Consider the following 20,712-nt stretch of genomic DNA (forward strand, 5'->3'; position numbering starts at 1 on the left):
AATGAATAATCAACTTCAAAGTTATTCGTCAAAAGTTCTCATTATGGCTTTCCAATTACGGGTTGGTAAAGATATTTTCGTCAGCGGTAAGCAATGATAAATTTTAGGTGATCCCCGCAAATTTCGTATACTTATTCTCACGAGTTATTCAAAATTATTGTGCACTCCATACAACCACTAGGGAGATCTACCAAATTATAATAAATATAGATAGTTTCACATACTTCGTTCGAATACCATTAACGTCAATAGCATGTTTACCGTCGATTCTTCGTATCGGTCACAAGTAAGAGGTGAATTGCTCGACAGTTTCGGACTTTCAGAGCTGCTTTGCTGTGGCTCAACCCGCTCAAGTTGTGTGTGTGCAGTGCATTACACAAGCCGTCTCAGTCAACGGTGTGTGTATGCAACGGACGGGGCCCATGGAAATTGCGCTCGGCTGTGGCCACGCCTCACCGATTTAGCGGCGATAAGAGTCGAAAATTAGTGTTAGCTCCATCTTATATCACTGAATTTTCGCGGGGTAAAACATTAGTATATGTATAGAGCTTAACCACGGAATAGCACTCCGTGAGCTTAACCAACAACGGAGTTGCAGTTGCTGTTTTGTTGTAGGTGAAATAAATTTCAGCGAAATCTAATTATAAGTGCCGTGAATCGTTAAACAACCGAAATGCTATCGCATTTGTTTCAGCGGAAACCATGCGACGTTGTGAGTGTATGAATACGTGTGTAAGCTGTAAAACAATACTTTATAATAATTTTTTTCATTGATTTCGATTCAACTGTGATCTAACGCTGCTATTTCACTCAGATCAGTTTTAAATCAGGAATAATTTCGTCACAAAACATTCGAGAAGTATTTTCTCGTCTTCGAGAATTCATCCCGTGAAATTCACTTGTACGTGTGCACATGCGGTAGTGTAAGAAAAATAAAAGGCATTGCTATAATTGATTCAACAGTACGGAAGATTCAAAGCCGATTACTTACACTTTACCTCTTGCTTCTGTAACACACAAGCCTTGCTAAAAATGTCTATTTTACGACTTCAGAATTTTCGTTTCAATTCCTAACCATTAAAATAAACTTGCCCACAGTACTTTTTACAAATTTAAAAAAATATATGTGTATCATGTGAATGTGATTCGAATATCAACAGCAAAGGTAACTTCTACTTGTCACAGTGATTTTTCAAAAAAAAAAAGAAAAACGAACCGAACGATTTGGTCCAATTTTTTTACGTCAAGACTGTACTAATTCATATCACGCATTAATTATTGGAAAAACTCTCAGCAATAATTTTTATCAAGGCAAACCTTGGTTTAAAGTTTAAAAATGGAAGGTGTGAAATTTTTAAATAGACTCGAGACTTACAGTATTTTTTTACAATCATGAATACAGTATTTTTTCATATTTATAAAATTGACTTGATAATTTTATTTTTGCCCGCGCCTGAAAATGAATATCATACGTTTGTCATGTGAGATTATCACGGTCTTATCATTATCTTATCCAAGTAACCGACATATCTCCCACTATAGAGATAGATTTCCCTACTCCTAGTGCTTCCTTTATGAAATCTTTCAGTGAAGCAAACAGTTTTGTCATTAACGACTGGCAAACGAGTACAGATTATTTTGTGGAAGACAGTTTTTCGCTTTTCAACGACTGTATAAAGATCGTAAGTTACTCAATGTACGTAATATAAATATAAGTAGATATCGGAAAAATATTGGATAACCGTAGTTGTTGATATATCTTCCGGGTTTACCTATGAATTCATGTATTTCATAGAATCAAAGAAGTGGCAGATCTTATTGAACATTGGTGAACCATCCTAAGAAATTCCTACTCGGATGGATTTCAGCACGAAGAATATTATTGAACGAAATCTTTCTTATCAAATTTTATCATGTAATTAAATTTCAAACCACCGAACTGATCGGACCCAAAATTTAATCAGTTCTAACGTACCAAGAGCTACGCCAATTAGCAATAAGACTAACCAATTGTATTGTAAAGTAATCAGTATCAGATAATGCATTGGCAAGATAGGATCATTTTTATTTATTTTTTGATTTTATTGTCGATACTTGACGGTCTATAAATGGAGATAATTTAGTAAATTATTTATTTATTACGTAAATTATAGTTATTGAACAAACTATTTATACTCTAAGTGATTCTATAAACACAGGCAAACTGAAAATTCATTTCTTTATTTTCGGGATGATTACAACAACTCATCCTCACTTTCGTATTTCTTCGGAAATAGGAGAACAGAAAATAGAAACGAATTTTTTTATCCATTATTGTTGCAAACGTTCTTCAAAATCTTTTTCATATAAATCATAAAATCGTCCATGACAAATTATATTTAAAGAACCGTACTTGAACCAAACACCATGGGTTCCGAAATCGTTTTAAACCAGATTTGATCGCTCGATTACAATGGCTAACACCGGTAAGATACGGCAACTACAAAGTCCAGCGATTAGAATAGTATTTGAACATACTTCTGATGTATTACGAAGTTTTACATGCGTAAAAGATTTTTCAATCGACCTTCGCTGACTACGATCACCCAGGGCTATAATTTGTACGAAAACCTCTTTATAACATTAGTTCAACGCTACAACATTAACGCGGTATCGTAATGCCGTTGTAAGTGTGCATGAGAGATCTATCTAACTACGTATAATCATCTATGCTTATACGTACTTTATCCATACAACGATAACCATCAGTGCCATAACATATAGTAAACATGCCCGGCAAATGTATAAATTAACTTTCACCTATGGAATATACGTTTCCAATATTTATTGAAGGTCACGATGTCTGAATCTGATGTTCAGATAATGTTTTACAAGACATTTGTATTTGATACAAAAATATAAAGTTGCCTGACAACATTTCACTTACCTGTATACTGCATACAGGCTGTTAGTAAATAAGTGTGTAAGATCGAAGGAGCGATGTAGTGTACTCGTGGTGGGAGACATTGCGTCCAGGAGATCTCCGTAATGCTGCCTCTCCCCCCCCCCACTTGTTCAAAAAAATTTGAAAAAATCATAGATTCAAGAGCTATTTATTGGCTCTATAGTGCTACCAATCGCGATTTATGAGCTCGCTTCTGTTATAATAACATCAATTTTGAAATGGGGGGCCAGCTTACCGGAAAGCTAACCCCGAAGTGAAAAAAAAAATTTTGAATTATTTTGACCACGTGAGAGTTAGAAGCTAATTAGGAGGTCCTGATATACGTTAGAAACAATGCCGTAAAAACAACCCCTGTGGATATATCCACGCCCAATCACGATAAAAGAAAAAAAAGATTTTTGATTCAAAATGATGAATACTGGCATGTAGCGTGGTTTAGGAGCTTTTAAATACCAACGATTGCAATTTTCAGTCTTCAACTATTAGTGAATAACAAAAAAAAAAAATACCCTTAGAATTCATTACAGCGAATTCTGTTTGACGGCAAAATCTTCAGCGAGTTAAAAACTAACAGGACCCGGGTAACAATCTCAGGTGGCAACTATATGGCGTCTACATGGCCAAACCAACCTAGCTATGTGGTCGCAATGTAGCCAGTTCGTGGTTTTATCCCGGCATATACATGGCAACGACAACCAACACATATGGCAAACATGAGGTTTTGATATGGCATATTTTTATGGCTTATTGATGGTTTCGAGGTGGTGGCTATATGGCCAAAATAGTCAGCTTCAATCTGGTTTTAACCAAGCTCTCACAAGGCCAAGCTCCCATGCGGCTATATCAAAATCAAGTAGGTGCTGGCTAGTTTAGCCACCTGGATGCCATGTCGAAACCTAGAAGTAACTGAGAAAATTCGCCAGCTCGCTGCCATACGGTTGCCGCATAAGTTGGTTGTCGTTGCAGAGTAATAGCCGGGAAAAAACCACGAATCCCTCACATGACGGCTGCACAGCTATAACCGGATCTAGCTATGTAGTTTGCGTACTTCCGCTACCTAGCCGCCACCTCGAAATGAAGAATTAACCATGAAGGTTTGCCAAGTCGCTGCCATACGGCTGCTTTACGAGCTCATTATAAATGCGATATATAAATACAAGAATGACATTTTTTTTCATCGTGGAAGTGCAACTGCATGAATTTATAGCACAATTTATGATATAAATTGTTATGATATGAACTTGTACATTATACATCAAGTACCTCTATATGTATAATGTATATATATGTGCAGTAAACCAAGTCGAACTGAGGACGTCCAAAACGTAATTAACACGAATTAAAAAAAATTAACATAAATTAAAAAGAATCGTCACATACCTAATTCATTTAAATTCTATTTATAATTTGCTTCAATTCGCATTGATTTCGTTTTTTTGACGTACTCAAAAAGGTACGTTCGATTGAATTCATCTGTGCTTACTAGGTAGTATATATACTTTTTTGCGAAAAAACTTTACGACAAATGGATACTTCTGCATGAAAGTTATACGGCGGTATGAAATACCATGGAAAACAAGTTAGAAATATATATATATGTAGTCTAATTGATTATCAGTACATGTGTTATACTCAAAATTGTTGTACCAAGGCCCTTGAAAATATTAGGCCTATAGCAACATTTTCGTTATTCGTAATAATGACAAATCAAGAAAGGCTAGCGAAAAAAATTTTATGAAAATTTATCAGGCTCCACGAGCCTTTTATAAGATCAATTAGTCGAGTGAAATGCCAATAAAATCAATTATTCGTCACGAACCAGACGCAAAAAGACAAAAACGCATTAATAAATCATGTCAATCGCTCGAAAACCCAGTTTGATTCAACCAATCATTTCAAATATATGCTTAAGTCCAAAATAAAAATGTCAGGTTTAAAAATAACATACATGTTGATCCAAACCATGGAGACTTTTTTATGGAAGATATTTATTCATAAAAAACTTCTAAATGAAATACTATTATGTCACACTATTAGCCGGTGCTGCTGCCGCTCTCGCAGCGCACGCCGCGTTCCTATTTTTTCGTCCTTCGCCACGATCACGTGCGCCAATCAGATAGTGGCCCACGAGGCGCAGAATATCTTTTTCACTCTGCCTTCAAACTTCTGATTTTTCATACAATTATGAATGAACTGTGATTAACTCCTAGTCGAGTATTATTTGCAGTCAAGGTTAAGTGGCCCGATCCTTTGAAAACTAAAGAATAAATTAACCAGCAAATGAATATTTCTTTCCTACAGCATGTAAATTTTTTACCGCAAAAAAAATTATTAAAAATGAAAAAAATTGTTGTTTTTTTTTGTTAAGATGTAATATCAGCCTACACTTTCCGAAACCACCAAGTATCATCAGATTGACGCTCTAAAAACGTTAACACTCCTGCTTGATGCAGGAAAACATCACTCTCGTTGTTCAAAGAAGCACTGATTGCCATTTCAATTCCGTTAATCAATACGTTTGTTGGTAATCGATGTGTCCATTCCTGCGGTACTTTTATTGTAGATGTAATCTGAACGTATTCCATGTCTGAGGAGACAAAAAAAAAAAAAAATAAACGCACATCTGAAATCTTGTTTGCCGATAGCAAAAACGTTGAAAAAAAAAATTGTGATATTCTGATACAACTCACCCAGGCGGGCTGCCACACCCGCCTGGTAAACGATAACGTCATTTCGAGGGTTGTTATCGTCGTTACGGTCACCGTTCGCCATGTGCACCCTCATTGCCAACCTTACTGATTGTACCAGAAAATCGTGAGGTATTTCGAATATCCACTCTATAGGCACCCGCACATGTTCTAAAATGTTCACGTACTCCATTTTTTGTTCTTGAAAATAATCTGAAAAAAAATGCACACCCATTAAATTATTTCCATTCACTGAAGTAAAATCGAAAATTGTTGTACACTCAAGGTAAAAAAAAACTGTATAAGTGCACTGATTTCAATCACCCACCTTGACGGTTTGCAAGCTGAACTGTTAATGAATTCATCAGACGGACGGAGCACCCCACTCTTCGTACAGCTTCTTTATATGTTTTAGGTTCACGATTAAACTAATACCAAATCATGAAGTGGTTGACACTTGTCGGTTACGTTTGCAGGATATATCCTTCTCACTCTGCCCTACTGCTCTAGTGCGTAGGCCTCGAAATCGTGAAACTGACACCGTGGGCAAAGTAAAACATCCCCGTAACGCTCCTGGAAAACGATATCTACTAAGCCTATCACAGTTCCATGTATAACTCTAGCGATTAGTTCACTCTCACAGCTCTCTCTCGTACATGAGGCGTGAGAAACTCCTTCGCCAAATTCCAAGAACTGCCTTCCTATCTTCCACGCGCTGCAGGTTCGTTCGAGTAATATCTTGAAATTTTTTCCGCTGAATAATATTGCATACGGTTGTTCCCGAATTTTCGGTAATGTGTGTGAGTCACGTCGGTGTTTACCCATAAAACAGATCGTGTCAGCGTAGAGCGATCATTCTAGAGCAAGCTTCGCAACTCTATCTTTGTCAAGTGTGTGTGTGATCGAAAGAAGAAGAAGAAACATGGATTACGACAAGTTTTTGAAATTAATACAAATTATGGAAACGGCGTTCAAGATTTTATCTGAAAAATCGTCACCGGCAGAAATTGCAAAATGGATTCGATTCGGAACCCAAAATACCAGGATTTTGAATAAAATCTTACGCAACAACGCCTCAACGATCGGGGAGAAGACAAGAATTTTGACTACAATTGGAATTCTGAAATCGTTGACAGTCAAATTTCAACAATTTCAAAAGGTGGGTGACGGATTACGAAGCCGACGAAGAAGCGATCGAGTACGGTGGGAAGATTTGGAGACAGCTTTCGAGAGCCGAATTCGAACGGGAGCCATTATCAATCTGCAGCATAAAGATTTGAACAGGTTTTTGGAAGATGCGAAACACCTCGTCGTTGCAAGACTGAAGAATATGCTACGAAGAGTGGGAAGTTTAAAAGCAAACTGTGTCTTGTGTTGTAAATTCAATATAACGAAAAACGCTGAACATGTTGAGGAAATGAAATATTTTAACACCAGAAACCAAATCATCCTCCAGCCAGCTGACATACACGGGTGGTTCGAAGAGAACGTAAAGCAAAAAGTGTTGGCCAAGGTGGAAGATTTTCAAGAGAGAGACTCTGGCTGGTCGCTGACCGAAATAATCAATTTGACTGTAAATATCAACGAGTACGTGCCACTGCGAGGCGGTGTGTTCACATACACACCACTACCCAAAGATATTCAAGATAAGAAGGCTGTCGTCAACATCCGCAACAGAGACGCGTATTGCTTCCTCTGGTCGGTCACCGCAGCCCTCTTTCCAGCCAACAACAATCCCAGCGAAATCACTTCATATCCACATTTCAGCTCAGTGTTACAATACGACGGTTTGCATTTTCCAATGTCTTTAGACCAGATTCCAAAATTTGAGAAACTTAACAAACTTTCAATTAACGTTTATGGTATAGATAGTACGGAAAAACAAAAGCGTAGTGAAATTGTACCCATTTATTTGAGTCGAAACAAGTCTGATAAGCCTACAATCCATCTTTTAGTAATAGAATCTGAAAACGACGATAACGATGATAGTATGGAAAATATTGAAAAGAATGTAACACATCATTTTGCATAGATTCGGAATTTATCGCGGTTGACAAGTTCCCAAATTTCCAAACGCTCACATCAGACGTGGTTGTGCGATAGGTGTCTATCTCATTTTAATTTCGAAAGATGTTTGTTGAAGCACCGAGTTGATTGCATGAATTCGAACAAAACCAAAGTTATCTTACCAGCAGAAAAGGACAAGATTCTCAAGTTTTCTTACTTAGGGCTGCCTTTAATCATCGATAGCGTTTACAAAGTTCTGACGTCGGTGCCATGATGTTAAGCCTGCAGAGATGAAATTAAGATTTCTGAAAACTGTAATGAGGTCAAAGCACTCCTAAATTTTTATAAATTTTTTCTTCCAATATTAAATTTTTTATGATTATTCAAATCTACTGGAAAATTTGCATTTTTTCAAACTCGATAAGATAGGCCGATTTTTCTCTATTTGTTTTACAGCTCTTCAAACATTTTGATCAAACAAACGAACAAACAAAATTTGGAATGAGAAGTAAGATTTTGGAGAATTTTCTTAGAAGTTATCAGGCGTAGACTATCATTGAAACGATCTGTACATTCGTGAAATTGTCTCCAGCTAGTAGAAGAGGCCGGGATGGGCAGGGGGATTTACGCGCCAAACGACGCGCCAAGAGACGCGCCAAGCGACGCGCCAACTGATGCGCCAAAAGACGCGCGTCTTGAATCGCCGATTTTGATCGTATTTAACGTAAATATTAAGGACCAATTCAAAAATATAATATCAGTCAAGAGAATGGAAATTAATTCTAATTTTTATTTTTCAGATTTCGGTCAAGTCGCTGATCCTGAAGAAAATTAATTTCATCGAACAGCATATATGACCGTTATATTTGCTAGATTTAGACGCTAGCCACATAAAAGTAGGTGGATAAAATCCCCACAACTTCGGCCTCCCCTATTTATAATTGTATAGCCCCGTAATTGAGGTAATTCCAAGATTTCTATTTTCTACAGATTCTAGGGTTCCCGGTTGGTGTAGATATTCCGGTATGTGTTGGGCTGTGGTTGAATTTCGATCAAATTTGTCAAGTTATTAATGTCACCTGGCGTTTTTTTTTATTAATAATGGGATTAGAATAAGTACGAGCGTCGCAGATCGTAACACAATCATTCATCCCGACTCAACCATTTCACAATGAAACTATATGGAAGAATGTTTAATAACGTGAAATTGTACTTACCAAATATCACCCGTCTGGCACAACACTAAAACTGAATTTAACGGTAGATGCGTATATGCGCAAAGAGCACGGCGAAGACTGGTTACAGATGAGGGAAAAATGCAGGCTCGCCCCTGAGTCGAGGCCAAGGGTCGCGTCGCGCCATAAATGCCACATGTCGGGAAATTCCCGGCGCGGTCAAACCGTTGGCCCTCGGCTGGCGCGGCGAGGCCTGGACACGCGAAATTTAACTGTAAAGGGCAATAGTTGTTAAAAGACAGAAATGGAGAAAAGGAAATATTTTAATGATTTTTCGCCGGCTTGCCGGTGGCGGGTGTCCGCCACATCACCCCCCTGCTAGTGATGGAGTCACGAAAAGCCGCCTTGCAGGCTGATGGTGAGCTTAAAGCTGAATTTGTAAGTAACTTGAAAAAATATTTGGAGTGGAAACAAAATACCAAAAGTTACATTATAATGGGAGATTTTGATATTGACCTAATAAAGCTTAACAATGGCGATGCAAAACTTGGATGGCGATGCAAGGTGGCAGCCAGGTAAATGCCAGGTGGTGGCGGGAGCTAGCGAGGCCATGCGGGGCCATGTAAATCTTGGATGGCGGCGCAAAGTGGGAGCCAGGTAAATGCCAGGTAGGAAGCCTATGACGTATATAAATCTGACAGCCATATGGGTTAGCCGTGTAGTTTATATCACGGAACCACATGGCCAGCCAAGGTAAATTAGCCATAATAATGCCATGTCAGAAAAACATGTTAAAGCCCTGTAGCCGCTACATAGTTTTCGAACATCGACCTGCCATATAGTCAGCCACCAGCATTGCCATGCTAATGCTACATGGCTTCAATGTGGCTTGTGGCTTGGCCATGTAAAAATGTTACTCGGGGATATGCATAATTTAATTTTTGAGCTATTCCACCCTGATCACCCCCTGCTCTAATTCGTTTTCAATCATCGCAGAGAACTACCCGTAATATTCGTCGCAGCGAATTCTTTCTTATGGCAAAATGTTCAGCGATTTGAGAGCCAGCCGGATATGCAACATTTGATTTTTCAGTCACATTCACTTCAGCTGACTTACCAATTTAAGAGTTCTTAGAGTACGTTAAGTTTGATACCTTCTACACCTTACTTAATCTTTTACCTCCAGCTCACATTCGTTGCCAATTACTATATGGAAACCAGATTTTCCTCTGGATTTGAATAAATCATCCATCTTGTGAGTGTATGTAGAAATTGATTGAATGTTCGTTCGTATTGTGTTTAAATACCAGTAAAAGGCCCTCTCAAATCGGTAAAACTTTTACCGAGCTTGTTGACTTATCTTTAAACACACATATACTAGTATTCAGATATTTTTATTCCTTCAAGAATATCTACGAGTCAACTGCTGAAGAAGTAGGTGAATTTTGGCAACTTATGTCTCGGCGACCAATCATTCAATTCGATTGGGTTTGTTTTTTTTTATTTAAAAGTGTGTAAGTCGAGCGTCATTTTTATACATTTTAAATTAAATTCAATTAATAGGAAGGATTGTTATTGACAATAACGTCAACCATTTCGGTCGGTGACATGTTTTGCGATGCCCATTATTCCAAGTTGTCAGTTGAACTGAACCAAACAAACCAAATGCATTTTTCAAATCCAATACATAATGCTCGTTGCCACGGTCCCACTTTTTGAAAAATTATTACATTTTCTCTTCTGGATCTATTGCCAACTCGGAATCGTGAGAAACTAATAGTTGCGATCAATTTTGAGGGTAGGTTTGTACTTGCAGGTGACTAATTAAACCAGGGAGGGGGATATGAGGGGGTACATTGAAACTCATATTATGCATATCCTGTTAGCTTTTAGATCGTTGTACATTTTGCCGTAAAAAAGAATTAGCTGCGATGAATATTGGGGGTACTTCTCTAATGATCGAAAACAAATTGGAACAGGGGTTGTCGGACGGAAGTATCTCAAAAATCAAATTATGCATATCCTTATGCTTTTAACTCGCTGAACATTTTCTGTAAAAAAGGATTCGCTGTGATGGATTCTAAGGGTGTTTCTTTTTTTATTTTTCACGAAGGGTTGAAAATCAAAGATTACAATCGTTGGTATTTAAAAGCTCTTAAATCACGCAACATGCCAGTACTCACCTTTTTTTTTATCCGTGATTGGGCGTGGATATATCAATATATCCATGTGGTCTTTCCTTGCTCTTAGAGCTATTATTAATGCTCCAATTGTTATTCTTCTATCCTCTTGTGATGGTCCACATTGATGAACTTCTCTTTCTAAGTATGCTGAAGTTCTCGAGAATTCTTCAGGATTAGTCAAGTCTCTTTCCTGCCATTGAACTTGTGCAATAGAACCATTTACTGATTCTGATATTTGCGTTGACAGTTTAAGTACTTTTTCGGTCGTTTGCATGAAGTCTGAGATCCTTTCGAATAAACCTTTGTTTATCTTAAATTGGTTATCTTCAGCTCCAAAGTCGTCTCTGACGACACCAGCGCCTTCTAGTACTTGACGCTGTTCAGCTGTTAAGGCTGTTGCTCTCGACCATCCTAGCAGGTTCTTTGTTGGTAGTCCTGCTTCTGGCTCTTCTGGAATCAGTCTATCAGGTAAATTCCAGGTGGGATTCCTTGTTGGATCTAGTGTATAACTTAGATCTTCTAAAATGGCTTGCGCGACGATGGCTGGCGCTGGAGAGGTTTCGTATTTGTAATGAGTGTTTGCACTCACTCTCCCAAAGTCGCCAGTTCTGTTCGGCCATGTTGGAAAAACAATACGATATTTGGTTGTCGCATTGTCTTGGGTGTCTCCCACTGATCGTAAGTATTCGTCAACCGGTGTTGGGACTGGGTGACGAGCTCCTTTTACATAGGTTAGTAACCTTTCTTCATTGAAGGTAGCTTCGCCACGGTGCACTTTTATCGCGATTTTCCGCGAATATAGGTGTTGAGTGCAGTACCAAACGAACATCGATTTGGACACAAACTTAGCGAAGTTCTTGTCTACAGTGTGAATTACATCATACTGTCGCTCCACTAATGGGATAAATCCCTCGAATGTATCGGCAAACTCGTTCCTTGCTGCATACGGTGTTAGTCCCTCGAAACCTTCCGCATCGAAGTCCAACCACATTGGGTCGTTCTTTGGAATGGTTTCTACGGTTGAGAGTTTCTTAGGCTGAGGTCTTGCACTGGTGTCTGGCTTAGGTGCTCTTGCTCCTCCTCTGTTTGAGGAAGATGTATCTTCTGTAGCTGATGGTAAATTATCAGTTGTTTGTTGCTGTTGCTGTTGACTCATATTGAAAATATGGTGTACAACTTTTGTTAGCCGAGCTCCGCTCTATACCTCAAAGAATCAAATTGAAAATATAGGGGTTATTTTTACGAATTGGTTTCTGACGTATATCAGGAGCTCCTAAACGTTGAGAGAAATCCTTTATTCACGGCGTGATTTTCAGCCTGTCTCGATCTGGAATTTGTGGGTCGTGCCAGCTATCACTATGCGTGATTTGAATAATTTGATCGACACACACTTTAGTTTAAAATACACCTTTATTAATAATGATATGGTCTTTATATTGGTTTCCGAGATATGGGTTTTTTTTATTGTTATTTACTCGGTTAGTGCACTAAAGTTCGGAGCTTCTGAATACAAGTATTCTATAGCAGACTGATCTATGACGTTTTTTGGTTTCGAGGTGTGCAATGGTTTCGAAGTCTGAATCAGTTCTGTTTCTTTTAATGTCTGAAGTGATTCTAATTTGCCACTGTCTAGTTCGGAAAGGATCTTGAATAGTGGGAGAACTGGAAGAGACTCCTGATTGGTTTTTGGCTACGTCAGTGTAAGACGATTGGTCTTGAAGAGGCCAATCGATGCAATACTGACAAGATAATTAGCTGCAAGAATGCATATTTGAATTCTAAGAATGATACTTTGTGAACTGCTCGTCTTGTCTTTTCTCACGTTCCTTAAATTTGGTCAGTGAGAGATCGTGAGCCTGAGTTGAAATTGAAGATATAAAATAAAGAAATGAAAATGATAAATGAACGATTGTCGGTGCGAGACCATTGCACACCAAGATGGTGACTAAATCTTAACTTAAAGGCTATGGTGTGAGCATGTGTGCTTTCTTATGGTAATTACAATTGCAATTGCACGTCGATAGGTTACGATACCGAGCGAGTACAGCCATAATTATCGGCTGGGACGTAACAAATCTATGATTTTTTCAAATTTTTTTGAGAAAGTGGGGGGGGGGGGGGTCGGAGCAGCTTTACGGAGATGTTGAGGCGGTGAAAGGTATCGAAAGTCACGGGTAAAACGCCTAATTATATAATGGCAACCAAGCTCACCCAACTAATGTTTCACAGCTATTCCACAGAGCAACAAGGCACAGCTTACGAATTTCCGATTACTGGAATATCCATCTATACCAGGAGCATAATGCATCAACCTTGCTCAGGAGCAAGTCAATATACGCTTCGCCTGTGACTACCCAACACGTCTTACAGACTTATGATGCTAATAATAAAATTTGCCTTAGGTTTCATTAAAAGAGGAAAAATTAAAATACGTAATCCATTTTCTTTTAATCCATGTATCAACAATTGAATAACGTTAGAATTGGAAATCGAATACTTATATAACATAGCTTCGATCTCCCTTGCTAATTGACGCGAGCCTGATGAAATGAAATTGCATTTTGAGGTTTCTCAAAAACTTTTGACCATGTAATGTAAAGACAAAGTATTTGTCGCGTTGTGAATTTCATGAGGCACATAAACGCAATCTACGTTTACCAATCTCAAATTCAGCTGAATTGGCCATCCAGTGGCTGGAGCTTGCCTTACCAGTGCTTATTGCAAGGACTATCGCAACCACCAAGCGATAAAAATTAATAATAATAACCAAAATAATATAGTAATAATAAACCCAACAATAATAATAATGATAATCATGGTTAAATTTCCCTTTTTTCCGCAAGCCTTACGATCCAGGAGACAAAGATGACACCTCCAATTTTGTACTCCACTGATGCCAGTCCACCGTGCCGTGGAGTTTTGTTAGCAGTAGCAGCTGCAGGGATCAAACTCAATGTTCAAGAAATACATCTTATGGATGGTGAGCATCGCAAGGAAGAGTTTCTCAAGGTAATGTAACTGTGGTGAGAATATAATTCCCAAGGTTTGACAGATGTTATTATTTATCATTGTCAACATTTGTTTGATCAGATGAATCCACAGCATACCCTGCCAACTTTGGACGATGACGGTTTTCACATTTGGGACAGGTGAATGAACTTTCATGATACTTTCGTCTTTTCACAGTACTTTCATGTGTACTGCAATATCCTCGCGAACAATATTTATTCGCATTTGTCACACACTAGTGTGATCAGTGAATTGTACTTTTGCTCGTAAGCTTCAGAGATTTGCTTAACTGTCTAGAAAAGAATGAAGCTAAATGACCACTCTAACCATAAGAAAAATCGGGAAAAAGTACAGTTAAGAGGTAATTTTCTGTTTGCTAATCTTTCAAAAACACACTCTATAACTTTCATTTGGGAGAAATTCAGCAAAAAAAAAAAAAAACAAACTTCAAAATGTGCCCCGAAAAAAAATCTATCAGCATCGATTAAATATTACATATTACACTAGCAAGAAACATATCCCAGGTCGATCTCTCCGATTAATTTTTTTTTTTTTGTTATATTTTGTAGTAGACTAAATATTAAGCAACACGTATTTTTTTTTTTTGACTACCATTAAACATATTAAAGGGGTGAACATGACCCCCAAAGATGATTATCCAACGGGGTGATTTCTTGGTGCGTTTGATGTATTTGAAACAGAGTAACGCTGAAATGTTTTACTAATGAATATAAACATTTCAGCGTTGGTTTCATTCAAATCTATCAAGGGTATCATGAAATCACCCCATTGGGTGCCCATCTTTTGGGGTCATTTTCACCCCCTTATTACAAACGAAATCAAGTTGAAGAGATTAACCTGTGATACCATCCTTGTAAAGTTTCTAAATTACTTTAGCATTTTATTCTACATATACAAAAAAAAAAATAATATTAATAATCAAACTAACTGAATCTTTGATTCGCTGTGCGGGTACAAATAATCAAGTAATTAATTATCAGTGTGTTGAGTGTAAAAACTGCTGATATCAGCTCAAATTGCTTATAAGTTAAATAATTTTTTCCATACACTGAATTAACAATGAATTACTCATCACTCTGAAAGTGTCCATTCGCTCCTTATTTCAATTTCAAGACAAGGGTCCATTTAGTCCTGTTCTCCTCTGCTCACAAGTTTACCTGCAAACTGGTGGAATTGCCATGTTAAAATAAACAGGGGCAGGGCCAGAAAGCTCATTTAGAAAGGGCAATTGAAAAGTAGACGATTTTTATAGGCAATCTATAAGCCCACTCATGGTTAATTAGTCATCACTATTTTTAATCACTTACTAATAACTGCATAGATACATCTATGTAAACAGTGCACGAGGAAGGACTGGAATCTAAAATATCTCGAATGGGAAACGTTTCACGATAAATTACTGAAGACTAAACGATTTGGATTTTGGATAAGAAATCAAAATGGAGGATATTGGATGCGACCTCACTTGCCGGCCTTGTCAGGCCCAAATTGATGTTTTCTGAATGTTACTCCCTCGCCCCACACACACCTACAATAACATCAAATTGGAAATAATTTTTTGTATTTGAACATCTGTTTTTCATTTTGGGCTCAGGATTCGATTTGGGTCTACGAATCCCAAGTCATTTCTTCTAACAAAAACTACCCGTTTTATATTAATAGGCCGCATATCTTATGTCTCTTGATTAATAATAATGTAAAGGCACATCCAGATGTTCATGATTTTTTATCCAAAAAAAGAAAGCTGACAGATTGAAAGATCGACTGTTACCTTACTGAGCCCCGAGGGAGCCTGAATCCGAATGGAAGACGTACATCCGAAAGTGAAAAATTCTGAATCTAAATCTGCTATGAGAAAGCGAATTTCATTTGAAAAACATTAATTCTCGTTTTATTGCGTCAGTAAACAATTCCAAATCCAATATCGGATGCATCTCATTCCTCGTCTAAAGTCCTAAATATTTTGTCCCCAGCAATATTTTGTGAAATCTTTCCAATTCGAGATATCTAGGGATTCCGTCTTTTGGAATAAAACCTATATAATAAAGCAGACACACAATAAAAATATGTGCGTTGCATAAGTGCTTATAACGTTCAACTGGCCCACATCAATACATAAATTGCCAGATAATGTCAATTCTTGAAATTTCAATATGACTATTGGCATTGGAGGTCATTCCGCACGGGTAAGACAGCCACCCCCATCTCTTGATTTGACCCCTGAGAATAAATGGATTATATTATTTTTAGTCACTATGATTTAGAAAAATTTATGTTACATTTGTTTTAACTATGATTTTGATGTTGACAGCCACGCAATCGTCACGTATCTGGTCGATAAATATGCAAAGGACGATTCAATGTATCCGAAGGATCTCCAGAAGCGTGCAGTGATCAATCAACGCCTTCATTTCGACAATTCAATTCTCTTTCCTGCTATAAGGGAAATTGCTGTACGTATTAGAACAAATATTCGTTTAAAGTACAGAATGAATGAAAAAAATATGTCGCTACTTTGCCGAATAATTATCAATTTTGAGTTCGAGTTTGATAAAGATAACTTCCATACATAGCCGTACAAAACTGACATTGACCTTGATATCTAAGGTAAATCATGATCAATATTTTTTCTGAGAAAAATTTTACCTAACGAGAAAAACAAAAATCTAAAGAATCTGAGGGTCACAAGAGAGTTACTCTGGTTCGGAATCAAATTCAAAGTAAAAGAAAGTCTTAAAACCATAAATAAAAATTAAAAGCTATTCAAATGATTACCTACCGATTTAATGCAATAGGAAGTTCTGGAGAAACACTCTATTAGGAGAATTGGCTGACCACCCATAAATACCCATTCCAATAAATACGTGTGACACGTTACTACAAAAAGGTTTATTCCTAAAATAACACGATTTTCTAATGAGAACTAGACATATTCGCGCCATTATAACTACATATGTGAATAACGTTATGGTATCAAAATTTCCAGCGCACTGCTGCCAAAACTTCCTTGCGCATACACTTTCATCACAGAAGATTGATATTTTTGTTCAGGACGCATACTACCATAATCTCAATTTTAGGAAGGAATGTTTGATAACATTTTTTTAGTCAGTTCAAAAACGAAAAATTCGATATTATAAAAATTTCACCGGAGTCCCCTCTGAAGACCATAAATTATGTAACGAATCACAAGTATTCTTAACTTTTTGTTTATAGGACTTCTATATAATCAAAAGAGAAACTGTCACTGATCTATTTATGCATAAATATTTGAGCGAGCCAGTTATTGGCGAAAATATAAAACAAAAATATAAGTCTATCCGGCGTCAAGAACTGACATGACTATCGATGATTACTTAGATGATTACTAATGCAGAATTTCGTTTTTGTAGGACTGATTTCAGTGTACTTTCCGAAATTACTAATTAATTTCGGAGATCACAAAATGATTTTGAATGTACTGAGACTTCAATCGCTTTCACGAAACACCCCTTGAGTCCCGTTACATGCACCGAAGTATTATATTTTTATGAATGTGAAGCCAAAGTCATTATGGGCCTATTACTGGTTATATTTTTATTCTTTATTTATGAAAAACGTAATTGAATATTGCGATTTTGATTGAAACTAGTTAGTTGTAAAGAAAAAGTATTGAACCTACAGAGAACATATTCAGGAAGTTGCGTAATAGTAGATTGTGCACCGAGGAGACAAAGTAAGTCTTTTTACGCCGAGCGTAAGTTTGCAATATTGCGTAGGCGAGCGCGTGCAGGAGCCGAAGACGAATATTGCATAGATATACGCAAAGCGAAAAAGACTTTGTCCCCATGGTACACACGTTACTTTATGTTAAAAACGTGTGGTTTACACATTTTCGGTTATCGCGGAGTACAAAAAAAAAACACTCTTGAGTACTGTAACGCGGATTTTCGCTGTGACTCGGCCATCCGGAGAAATGACCGAAAACTAACCATGTGCACAATAATTTGTCGACCCGCGATCAAAGGTGGAAAAATTGTTGTTATAAAAGATATCGCGAATTTTATTGGGTGTCTGGCGTGGTCAACACGCTGCTCAATCATCCGCAGCGACAATCCTCGGACGCATCTTTCGGCAGCAGATAGCTCAGTTTCACGGACAGGGGAGGGGTAATTTACAATTAGTGCAGAGAAAGAACGGACGCTCGATACGCTACGCAATTCAACAAAAAGAAAATAAAACAATATGTTATGCAATTGAAGCGATGCCAAAGAAAAAAAAATACTCAATTTGCTCTTCGCGATATCGAAAATAAAAGAAATAAAAATAAACACAATAAAGAATAACCAAATATCAACGAAATCTTAAACCTACTTGCAGTAATCCCACCCTCAGTAATAAAGAAAATAGCCAAAACCCAAAAACAAGAGATTATCGAACGCGCTAGTCGCGATCATCCTTTACTGAACAAAGCCGCTAATCGCAAACTACTTAATATTAGAAATCAAAAATAATTGTCAATTTAATAACATTAACTTGAGGCGACTAATCGCGACGCATCCGAAACTCGCCTAGTACTCTAGAAAAATCCAATATTTCAACAGTCGTATAACTAAATTGATATTGCAGTCGTATAACTGAATTAGTAGTATGGCTATGAGAGTTCTGCACGCAGATTCCGGTTACCGACACTTACCGACCGAGCCGCTTCCCGCAGCCCACCAAGCCGCTCCGCGCAGCTCAGACTCAAACCCTTTTGCGCTCCGCGCACCCCAGACGCGAACCCTTTTCCGCGATGACGTCACAGTCTGCCGTACCGAAGGTCAAAGTCTGTAGTGCTCGCCTGCCGACGGTAGAGGGTGCAGCGGGGGGGGCGAGAACTTTTTTACCGTTCCGCATTCTTCTCCCACGATAGGACTGCTGATGTGTAACATGAACCACTCCGAATTCCTTTCCCGGGGTAGGACTGCTGATGTGTAACGTCAACCACCTCACATTTCTTCCCACGTTATCAACCACGTGAAATTCCAAAATTAATAGTTCCGATGAGATTTCAGCGGACTCAGTCAAGGACAGAGTGCAAGGTCGACCAACATCTGAGTTAGCGTACGTTCAAAGCCGCAGGTCCTACGAAGTTGGGTTACTATCGCTCTTGGAATGCAAAACATGACGACGTTGGTGTACAGATTAGTCGAGAATGAGATGCAAGGTTGAGGTGCAGTTTAGATTTCGTTTGACAAGTTTTTATTAATTTTATAAAAAAGTATTAAATATAATATATATACATTCGGTTTCTCAACAAAAATTTTGCGAAAGGCTTCAACGATTGGAGAAAAGATGAGAATTATCACAACGATCGGACTCTTGAAAGCGCTCGCGGAAAAATTCAAACGTCTTCAGAAAACGGATGGAGGTACGCGGTCGACGAAAATAATACTTGGAATCTGTTCTATGCGACGTTGAATTCTGGAAGTTTCTGAAATAAACTCTTAACTAACAGGATAGAGGTTCTGAATTAAAAACGGATCGTGAAACAATGACTATAAGATCTGGTATTTGTTTATTTAACGAAATTAAAAATCTGTTTAGTAACTTAAATGTATTAAAATATTGTCGAAGACAAAAAAGGTTTGTACATTGTGTGACTATAATGATCTGGTACTTATCTAAAGAAATTAAAAATCTGTTTCGTAACTTAAATGTATTAAAATATTGTCGAAGACAAAAAAGGTTTGTACATTGTGTGACTATAATGATCTGGTACTTATCTAAAGAAATTAAAAATCTGTTTCGTAACTTAAATGTATTAAAATATTATCGAAGACAAAAAAGGTCTATACATTGCGAACTACAGCATCAAGTCGTGAAACAAAGACTATATGATCTGGTACTCATTTATTTAACGAAATTAAAAAATCTGTCTCGTGGAGCCATACTCGTATATCCCCTGATTCGTCGTAACTTAAATGTGTTAAAATAATAATAACTAACACAAAAAAGGTCTGCACACCGTGAACTACAGCATCAAGTCGTGAAACTATGACTAGATGCGGACAGTTTGAATTAGTATCTGACATTTTGTTCAATTTCTACCACGATGGTGAACCGAAATCCATCAAATCAATGACTTCAACTTTTTTCACTCAGAATTTTCCAAACTTTTTACGTCAACTGTTGAAGCTGCAGCGACACGCGTTCCGTTGTGAAATTTTTTTTTTTCAAAAAAACCCTGTTTATCCCACTACTGTGACATTATTCGTATATTACTGTATGATACACTACTACTATTAAACTGTCTGTCGTTGGTTGATCATTAAAAGAGATTTGAAACAAAGAAAAGACATATTTAATGTACTTTCTAAAAAAATTTAAGAAACCTAGAATCGTGAAAATTTGCAAATTGTATATTTACATGCTCTCATGGACGCGAGTTACGTAAGACATCGTCTGGGTAATGGACCACCACAGTCCGCCGTTGGGTTCATCTTCAGACTTGCTCTTTATCGGTATAACCCACGCATACTTTGAAAAGATATCAATGACTGTGATCATGTACTTGTAGCCTTTGTTTTGTCCAGCGTATGACGTCATATCAACAAGATCCGCCCGCCAGCTCTCGTCGATGCCGCGCACGTCGACGCGGGTAGTTCCGGCGTGCAGACCTTTTTTGTCTTCGTTCTTCCATTAAAAATCTGTCTCGTGGAGCC

At 37.7% G+C, this 20,712-nt stretch overlaps 1 protein-coding gene across 5 annotated transcripts in view; it reads left to right on the forward strand.

Annotated features, from left to right (window-relative positions):
• LOC107228000 (glutathione S-transferase 1) overlaps positions 1–20,712 on the forward strand; it is a 148,519-nt gene that overhangs the window by 113,255 nt on the left and 14,552 nt on the right. For 2 of the 5 annotated variants that reach the window (XM_046731077.1, XM_046731081.1), the window contains exons 3-5: positions 13,840–14,005; positions 14,087–14,145; positions 16,338–16,479. In XM_046731077.1, the coding sequence (XP_046587033.1) occupies positions 13,862–14,005; positions 14,087–14,145; positions 16,338–16,479 (345 nt within the window). In that variant the 5' untranslated portion in view covers positions 13,840–13,861. Of the gene's footprint in view, positions 1–544; positions 612–1,513; positions 1,697–13,839; positions 14,006–14,086; positions 14,146–16,337; positions 16,480–20,712 lie in introns of those variants that run through there. The other 3 variants (XM_046731084.1, XM_046731068.1, XM_046731072.1) reach the window with 3 other exon arrangements.

The sequence above is a fragment of the Neodiprion lecontei genome, chromosome 1, assembly GCF_021901455.1.
Source record: "Neodiprion lecontei isolate iyNeoLeco1 chromosome 1, iyNeoLeco1.1, whole genome shotgun sequence".
Lineage (NCBI taxonomy): Eukaryota > Metazoa > Arthropoda > Insecta > Hymenoptera > Diprionidae > Neodiprion > Neodiprion lecontei.